The 9,798-nt window shown below is 50.7% G+C and overlaps 1 protein-coding gene across 1 annotated transcript in view; it reads right to left on the reverse strand.

The window, feature by feature from the left end:
* Positions 1 to 5,892, reverse strand: part of MFAP5 (microfibril associated protein 5) — a 43,534-nt gene extending 37,642 nt beyond the window's left edge. Inside the window, exons 1-2 of the mRNA XM_049772512.1 lie at positions 5,762 to 5,892; positions 5,537 to 5,544 (exon numbers count right to left, since the gene is read on the reverse strand). Of these exons, the coding sequence (XP_049628469.1) occupies positions 5,537 to 5,544; positions 5,762 to 5,892 (139 nt within the window). The remainder of the gene's footprint in view (positions 1 to 5,536; positions 5,545 to 5,761) is intronic.
* Between the last annotated feature and the right edge of the window lie 3,906 nt (positions 5,893 to 9,798).

Below are 9,798 nucleotides of genomic sequence, written 5' to 3' on the forward strand. Positions count from 1 at the left end.
CAGTGATCCCATTAGTGGCTCTCCATAGATCTGCTTTATGTTTTCTTTCCTGTCTTCTGTGATTTAGCATCAGCCTGTTAAGATGAAATCCAAACTGAATGGTTCTTTAAAAAAAAGAGGGGAGGGCCGGAGAGATAGCATGGAGGTAAGGCGTTTGCCTTTCATGCAGAAGGTCATCGGTTCGAATCCCGGCGTCCCATATGGTCCCACGTGCCTGCCAGGAGCAATTTCTGAGCATGAAGCCAGGAATAACCCCTGAGCACTGCTGGGTGTGACCCAAAAACCGCAAACAAAAAAAAAAAAAGAGGGGAGGGGGAAACAATGGTACTTCAGGTAGGGCATTTGCCTTGCTTGCGACCCAGGTTTGATCTCCGGCATCCCATATGGTCCTCTGAGCCTGCCAGGAGTAATTTCTGAGCACAGAGGCAGGAGCGATCCCTGTGGCAAAAAAATAATAGGGTGGGAGGGTAGGGGGTGGGGAAACTAGGGTGGGGAAAAAGTTCAGGTGGAATTGACATGTTCTTCATGTAAAAGAAAGACCAAGAATATCAATCAAGGGGCCAGGCGGTGGCGCCAGAGGTAAGGTGCCTGCCTTGCCTGCGCTAGCCTAGGATGGACCGCGGTTCGATCCCCCGGCGTCCCATATGGTCCCCCAAGCCAGGAGCGACTTCTGAGCGCATAGCCAGGAGTAACCCCTGAGCGTTACCGGGTGTGGCCCAAAAACAAAAAAAAAAGAATATCAATCAAGTTTAATGTCCAAGATTTGAAAAAGGAGAGAGCCCAAATGACTTTAACATCAAACAGGAGGGGGGCAGAGCAATAGCACAGTGGCTTGCCTTGCACGTGGCCAACATGGTTGGATCCCCAGAATCCCATATAGTCTCCTGAGCCCACCAGGAGTTATTCCTGAGCCAGGAGTAACCTGTGATCATTGTCAGATGTGGCTCAAAAACAAAAAAAGCAAACACACACACACACACACACACACACACACACACACACACACTAGATGAGAGGGCTGGAGAGATAGCACAGCAACTGGATAGTTATTACACTATGTAGGGACTTACCTTGGCATTTGGCAGACCCAGATTTAATCCCCAGCAACCCATATGGTTTCACCAAGCACTGACAGGAGTAATCCCTGGTGCCTTAAAATACTAGATTTGGGGGGCTCTCCCTACCCCTATGTTATGAGGTCTTGCTGCAGACAACACTTGCACTTAGCCAGATAGCTCCCTGGCCTTGGAAGCAGCATTTTAAACATGTATCCAGAGGCCAGCTATACTACAGTAGGTAGGGCAGTTTGCCTTGCATGAGACCCACCCGGGTTCCATCCCAGGCATCCCATATGATTGTCTGAACCCTGCTAGAAATGATCTCTGAGTACAGAGCCAGGAATACGCCCCTACTACCATCAGGTGTGGTCCCTGAACCAAAAAAAAGGAAACAAGCATCCCAGGTTATTCCATGTCAGAAGAAAGAATTATTCACAACCAGCTCCAATGAAAGAAGGCGTGGGGAAATCTACATTTCTCTTATTGGTCTTTTTCCCTTTACACTTTCCTGCTCAGATTCAGCTTATGCACCATCTTTTCTCCGTTTCCCCACCCCATCTTCCTTTGTGTCTGGCATTGCATTTTCTTAGCCTAGTTCGAGGGGCGCTCACTGTAATAGTTGAATGTGCTGCAATGGAGTGGAGGGAAAGGAGGAGGGACGTGGGTGGAGAAAGGCTAGATCAGTGTTTAGCTATTCTAACTGTGAAGACTTTTGTTGTCTGGCTGGTTCTAGCCGGCTGGCTCCGGGAGAGGAAGCTGTGTGGAGAGCTAGATTTACTGCAGCTGCTGCTACTGTTCCTTATTTGTTAGAGTCGATTCTGATATAAGACACCACCACCTTGTCTCGAGTCACATGAATTTTACAGTAACCACTTTAGATGCTCCGTAGCCGATTACAATCCTTGATTCATTGCTGCCTACAATTCTCCTGTTTACTACTTTTTGACCTTTTTCATTTTGCTCCAATCCCAGCCTGTTTCCTTGTCTTGAAACCGTGGAGAAAAATAATTGCACCAGATGGTGTCTATGGGGGTGTCTAGAAAAATTTTTTTTGCTGTAAAGGACACGCATTCCAGAAACCCATCACTCTGGTTCCAAGGGTGATTATGGTTTTCTTGCTGAGGTAGACAAACGCCTGTGCATACAAGCTGAATCTGAGCAGGGCTTATTCAAATCCATGGCAACTTTGTTGGGAGAGATTGCTTTCTCCAAATTCTTTGATGCGTCCTTTCAAACCTCAGTGTTACATCTGAGAACTTAAACAAAACGCTGCTGCTTGTGATGGCAAATATAGTTCTCATCGTCGGACTACCTAATCTGATTAGTTGAAAAAACATGGTAAGGTAATATGTACATTTCAATATAGTCACATTTTTATTTGTAGGGAGAAAGGGGGCACACTGTCTGATGGTTCTAGGTTGTTCTGGTTCTGCGATCAGGAGTGACCCTGGAATTGCTCTGGGAACCATAGGTGATCCTGGGGGTTGAACTAAGCTTGGCTGCATTTGATATCCTGTACTATCTCATAACAATTTTCTATATAGTTTTTATACTCTCAGTTAACTATTGATCTTCAGCTTGACTGTACCTTACAATTCTCTGGACAGAGTTAAAATATTCTTGCCTGGAATTGGGAGTCTAGATTCGGATTTCATCTGTACTTCAAAGCACTTCCTTGATTCTAAGGTAGGCAGGTCTAAGCAAAATTTGGAAATGTTGTGGTTTATGCAGGGATGTGCTTCAATTTCTTTTCAAAGACTTAACTCTTCCATATGTACATTTGTTTTTTTTTTTGTTTTTTTTTTTTGGTTTTTGGGCCACACCCGTTTGACGCTCAGGGGTTACTCCTGGCTATGCCCCTGGCTTGGGGGGACCATATGGGACGCCGGGGGATCGAACCGCGGTCCTTCCTTGGCTAGCGCTTGCAAGGCAGACACCTTACCTCCAGCACCACCTACCCGGCCCCAAATATGTACATTTGTTCTACCACTATACTCAACTAACAATGTCTGACTTTCCTTTAATGCCAATGGTATGGATATCAATTCTCTTGTATAAATCTAGAGATTTTTTTGTTTTGTTTTGGTTTTTGGGGAACCACACCCAGCGGTGCTGAGGGGTTACTCCTGGCTATCTGCTCAGAAATAGCCCCTGGCAGGCATGGGGACCATATGGGACACCAGGATTCAACCACCTTAGGTCCTGGATCGGCTGCTTGCAAGGCAAACACTGCTGTGCTATCTCTTCGGCCCCAAGAATTTTTTTTGATCCAAATTTGAGAATTTTTGTAGTACATTATTTTTGATTCACCTAATTACTTCTTATCATTTTCAATAATTAAACTTAATTTTGCTGATGAGAAAACAGGCTAATAAAGGTAAAGAATAACGTCTATGTCACAAGTAAAATGGCATTTCAAATAAGTACTGTTTCGTTGTTATGTCTTCAAAGGCAATGTCTAAGTTAGAGTCTGATGATGCTTGATCCCCCTGAAGAACATTAAATTACTGGCTAACGAAGTGCTATCCAAGTCACCCTAATTAAAATTGTCTTTTGCTTTTGGTTTTGAATCACACCTGGCTTTGTTCTGGGCTTATTCCTGACTCTGCTGGCAGAACTAAGGGGGCTGGCTGTATGTACTACTAGGGATTGCAATGGATTTTTTGTTTATGTTGGGGCCACACCTGGTGATGCTCAAGTTATTCCTCAGACTGTGCTCAGCAATTACTCCTGGTGGTGCTCCAGAGACCATGTGAGGTGCTGGGAATTGAACCTGGGTGGACCACATGCTAGCCATGTGCCTGACCACTCACTGTACTCACTCCAGGTCCCAGAAATAGTTTTGTTTGTTTGTTTTGGTTTGGGGTCACACCCAGCAGTGCTCAGGGGTCATTCCTGTCTCTACATTCAGGAATCAAACCTGGCAGGATTTGGGTACCATGTGAATATTGGGGATCATTTCCGGGTCAGCTGCATGCAAAGCAAGCACCCAACTTACATGTGAGCATGCACACACACACACACACACACACACACACACACACACACACGAATAGGGGTTGGAGAGAGTACAGTAGGTAAGGACAATTGCATGCATGCTACCCACTAGGGTTTGAGATTCTATGGATCATTTGGATGCCTAGAGCACAGAGCCAGAAGCAAGCTCTGAACTCTCTCAGGTATTGCCTCAAAACAACAAAAAAAAAACAGAATTTAAAGACACTAGCTTAGCAGGTGACAGCAACAGCTGTAATCTTGGCTTGAATTCCAGGCTCCATGTAAGATCACAGCCTGGGACCACTCCTGAGCACAGAGACAGGAGTAGCCTGTGGCTCTGAAACCAGCTCTGCCCCATTACCTTGCCAAATACAATTCTAGGATCACCCCTAGACCCCTAGACCTCCCTTCCCCCACTAGCTTAGGTGAAAGGCAATTGTAGTGAGGACTTATCAATTTCAAAGTCTGTCATCAGCTTTTCTGGGTAGTACAAAGCTCTCAACGCATTGGGTTCCTTAACCCTGGAACTGAAAGCTCGGCTGGGTGTTATTGATCTGGGAATGTCATACAATCTTCACTAGCAATTTTCCTCTGGAGATTTAGCCAGTTTTTCTGTTAAAACGTTATCATCTCTGACAAATTGCCTTTGATCATAAAATTCTTATCTGCCTTTAAGTTCCTTGAGGCTGTATTTTAAGAGCAGCATTATAAAGTAATATTTTTCTGGGGCTGGAGTGAGAGCACAACAGTAGGGCATTTGTCTTGAATGCAGCCAAACCCAGGACGGATGTGGGTTCGATCCCCAGCATCCCATATAGTTCCCCAAGCCTGCCAGGAGCAATTTCTGAGAGCAGAGCCAGGATTAACCCCTGAGCGCCGCTGGGTGTGGCCCAAAAACAAAACAAAAAAGGTAATATTTTTCTGTTCTGTAGACTCTGACATTCCCTGCTCTCCAGCTTCTAAATGTGTGAGGTTTGGGGACTCCAACAAAAGGGACTCGGTGAACCATTTAGGGGTGCCGGGAAAACGTTGCTGGCTGTATGCGTGCAAAACAAGCATCCAACCTGCTGCGCCTTCTCATCATCACTCTTCTCCATGCCACCAAACGTTCTTTGGGGCAAAATTTGTGTCAGTCACTTGTGTGCCTCTGAGGGTGGAGTGGGGGCGGCATCACACAAAACAGTATTAATGTCTCTCCAACAGCCATTGCTTTTGTGCTGACCAAACCATGTGTCAGGGAAATAGGCACTTTCCGGCTTTTCTGCGTTGGCTTTTTAAAAAATGTTTTAAATAGTTGGCATTAATGAAGACAGACGGGAGAAGTTCAGATAGATTCGTAGGGACTAATATAAATACATCGGCTTATTTCTAGGGCTACATTTCATGACCCTGAAGGAAACCCCCCCCCACCTTAGGGTGGGTGTGTTACTAAGAAAGAAAAGCAGACTCCCCAAAATCTGAGAGCAAGGAAAAAAGCCCACCGGGGAACCTAGAAGCAAAAGAGGGGGTGAAGACTGTACTGCAAAGCAGCTGCAATGCCTAAGAGAACGGTTCTGAGACACCCCGCTGAACCTGGTGGGGCTCCAAACACGAGCCTGCCCCGGAGAGTGGGTGGGTGATTGGGGGGTGCTGGTGGGGGAACAACGGTCGGGGCCACCCTAGTGGGGTGGTGTGCGTGTAAAATCTGTGAAGCAGCATTCACTGACGGGTGGTCAGAGTCTGGATGCCCAAATTTCCTTTGGGCGCCTCTCCGTGACAGCATCGCGCCCCCCTCCCCATCAACGCTTTTTGGGGTGCCCCTGGGCTCCGACCTGTGAGCTCCCAGTGTGGGCCCCATGGTGGGCTGTAGACACCCCGATGCATCCTTTCAACTCCCTTAAACCCTCCTAACAGTTTCTATCTAGGTCGCTTTCAAGCATCGCAATTTCAGAGATGGGGTGGAGTGCACAAGTAGCCCCGACTTTTATCCCCCCAAAAGCCCAATTCCCCGGAGCCATTGTCTGGCGGGTTACGCCTGGGCCGCAGCAAGCATCCTCCATGGAGAGAGAGATGCCTGACCTTTGTCCCTGAAGCCTCTGCTGACTGACTGGGCTGGGGATGGGGGGCCTCCTCCAGGCGGGAGATTGTGGGGGTTTGGTTTTTTTTGGGGGGTCGACCACTAGCTGGGACTCCTGTAGGGTTTGTTTTGGAGGGAGTCGACGCCTAGCTGGGACTCCTTTAGGGTTTGTTTTCTTGGGGGTCGACGCCTAGCTGGGACTCCTGTAGGGTTTGTTTTGGGGGGGTCGACGCCTAGCTGGGACTCCTTTAGGGTTTGTTTTTTTTTGGGGGGGGTCGACGCCTAGCTGTTTTAGGGGGGTCGACGCCTAGCTGGGACTCCTGTAGGCTTTGTTTTTTGGGGGGGGTCGACGCCTAGCTGGGACTCCTGTAGGCTTTAATTTTGGGGGGGGGTCGACGCCTAGCTAGGACTCCTTTAGGGTTTGTTTTTTTTGGGGGGTCGACGCCTAGCTGGGACTCCTGTAGGCTTTGTTTTTTTGGGGGGGATCGAGACCTAGCTGGGACTTCTTTAGGGTTTGGTTTTTTTTGGGGGGGGGGTCGACGCCTAGCTGGGACTCCTTTAGGCTTTGTTTTTTGGGGGGTCGACGCCTAGCTGGGACTCCTCCAGGAGGGAAACTGTAGGGGTTTGGGGGGGGGCTGTCGCTATTTGGTTCTGTCAGAGCCTGGCAGAATCCGGCCTGAGGAGAAAGAGGCAGGCCTGGGGTGTGTGTGTGTTTGGGGGGGGTCCGCCTTTCGCTCATTCCCCGCGCCCAACGCATCCGTCCCCCTTTTTCTCCTCGAGAGAACGGTTGTTTTTCGGGGGGGGGGGGTCAGGCGCGCGCTCGCCCCCTCCTTCCTCAAGCCCCGTTGAGGCGGTCGCGAAGGCGCTGGTTTCCCCTCACGGGGTCGAGCGCGAGCACGAGCGCGCCTCCAGCGCAGGTGTCAGCGGCCGCGCGGGCTCGTCACAGCGCCCCCTGCCGCCCGCCCTGCGCAGGCGCACATGCACACGCGCGCGGCGGGGGCTCGGGCCGGGGAAGAGAAGGGCTAGGAAGGGGAGTGGAGGGGCGCCGTGCGCGTACGCGTGCGCAGTGGGGGCTTGAGCACGCGGGCGGGGGCGTGAGTGTGAGGCGGGGGCCGGGTCGCGCACGCGCACGCGCGCCACAGGCGAGTTGAGGGAGCGCGGTGCGGGTGTGTGTGTGTGTGTGTGTGTGTGTGTGTGTATGTGTGTGTGAGTGAATGAGTGTGTGAGTGTGTGTGTGAGTGAGTGAGTCTCGGGGTTTGGGGGTGCGGGAGAAGGGAGTTGGGTGGGGGCCCGAGAAAGGAGGCGGCTCCCGCCCTGCCCGCCCTTCCCCCTCTGCCGCCGCCGCTGCCGTCGCAGCCGCCGTCGCGCCCTGCCCGGCTGCCCCGACGCGACGCCCCGAACCGGCCCGACCCGGACCGGACCGGATCGGACCGGCCCCGACCGGCCTGGACCGGCGGGCCCCGAGAGCGCGGGGGAGGCGCCGCCCGAGCCAGGTGAGGGGAGCCCGGGTCTCCCCCCGATCGCCTCTGGGTCTCCTCGGGGGTTGGTTGTTGGGGAGCCTGGGGGTGGGTATGGGGGGATTTGGGGGTGCTAGGACCACCTCCAACCCCGTCTTCTTTCCCTGCACCCCTGGATTTCGAAAAAGGGGGTGTGGTCACCCCACGTTTCTTCCCCCAAAGACCCCCCCCGCCATGTGTGTCTGTCCATTCTTGCAGAGCATCTTCTGGACATGGGGTGCGCCCCGCAGCGCCCCCTTTTTAATTTCTTCCCCCCGCCCCCCCATTATTGGAGGAGGCACGGGTGACAGCCGTTTTTTTCTTTGATCCGGGATAAGAACGGCCCACTCCCAACCCCCCAAGACTCTGTTCTTCTGTTGGCTTTTTTTATTTTTGGGGGGGGGGTACGGAGGGGATGGAGGACCACACCCCTTTGATGCTCAGGGAATCCATCACTCACTCCTGGGGATGTCGAGGACCCAACCCAGGTCGGTTAGTTGGGCGCTAGCTAGCTAGGCAAGTACTCTCTGCCCTGGCCCCGCTGTATGTATGATCGATAGACCGATCGATCAATAATATATTGCTCAGGCCCTTCTTTTTTATTTTTATTTTTGTTTTCTTGTTTTGGGGGGTGTGTGGAGGAAGAATGAAGCATCATCTGGCACTTGATTTAAGGATCGGCCCTCCCTCCCCATTATACTCCTACACACACACACACCCCGACGTTTTGGTCCTGGGGGGTGCTCCCATTGCCTCCCGTGGATGAGGGGGTGCAGCTTGAACCCCCCCCCCTGCTTCAGGAGCTGGGCGGATCGCTTGAACTCAACGCCTGGCACCGCCTTGCACGAGCTTCATCCGTTTGCAAGACTCACAGCAATGCTGGTCTTTGTGGAGTTGGAGGCAAATCTGCCTGGAAAGTTTCTATAGGCTGGGTCGTTTTTATTCGGTTATTTTGGGGGGAAGGGGTGCAGGCTGGCAAGGCTCAAGGCGTATTCTTCGCGCCTCTGGGCTCTGGGATTGCTCCTGAAGGGGCTGTGTGGTCCTTAGGGATTGAAGGCCTGCACTGCATGGCGCTGTCCGCTGAACCTCTCTCCCTCATCGTCATTCTTGAATGTAATTATGTGATTGATAGGAGAGATTTTAATCTGTAACCTTTGTCATGTAAATGGTCTATCTAGCCCTTCTTGAATACTTTACATAGTTTTAGGGGGTGAGTTTGAAGGTTGTTATCCGGAAGACCAAACCCAACAAAGCTAGCGCCTTGGAAAGTGGTTTAGGTGAAAACGCTTCGAAGGTATTTTTGTGCAATCAAGCATGCTCCAAGATAACATTGATGTTGTGTTATACTTTCTCACATTTGGGGTGCAGGCCCTCCACTTTTAGTTGGATCTCTTCTTTTTGTGGAGGGTTACACCTAACAGCGTTCAGGTTACTCCCGTCTCAGGGAGCACTCATGATAGCAAGTTCTAAGATGCATGCATGATGCAGGTTGCCCTTGCACACAATCTGCTGTATTATCATTCAGTCCCCAAGGGCTCCAATGCTTTTAATATATGTGTAAGATAGCCTGGAGGTAAGGCATCTGCCTTGCATGCCGAAGGACGGGTTCGAATCCCGGCATCCCATATGGTCCCCCGTGCCTGCCAGGGGCGATTTCTGAGCATAGAGCCAGGAGGAACCCCTGAGCGCTGCCGGGTGTGACCCCAAAACCAATATATATGTGTGTGTGTGTGTGTGTGTGTGTGTGTGTGTGTGTGGTTTGGTGGTGCATTTGAGGGACAGAGTTCACTTTGTTTTTGTTTTTGTTGTTGTTGTTATTTTGCTTTTTTTTTTTAAGGGGGATGCTCATAGCCACCAGCACTCAGGTTACTCCTGGCTCCTTGCCCAGACACTGCTAGTTGAAGACTGGTGGTCCATATGGGATACTGGGGGTCGAACCCGGGTCAGCCCAACTGCTGACAGTTGCTCAGGTCCCAAACCCACTTTGGTTTGAGATAGCCTTTTGTTTCTTCCTTTCTGTCTAGCTAAGTGCCATTTTCTTCCCCCTTGCAATGGATCTAGCTGTGGTGTGGTAGTGTGACTACTGATGTTTTTTGTTTGCTTGTTTTGTTTTCTGGGTCACACCTGGTGGTGCTTAGGGGTTACTCCTGGTTCCATGCTCAAAAATAACTTCTGGCAGGCTCGGGTTACC

The sequence above is a fragment of the Suncus etruscus genome, chromosome 4, assembly GCF_024139225.1.
Source record: "Suncus etruscus isolate mSunEtr1 chromosome 4, mSunEtr1.pri.cur, whole genome shotgun sequence".
Taxonomy (NCBI): Eukaryota; Metazoa; Chordata; class Mammalia; order Eulipotyphla; family Soricidae; genus Suncus; species Suncus etruscus.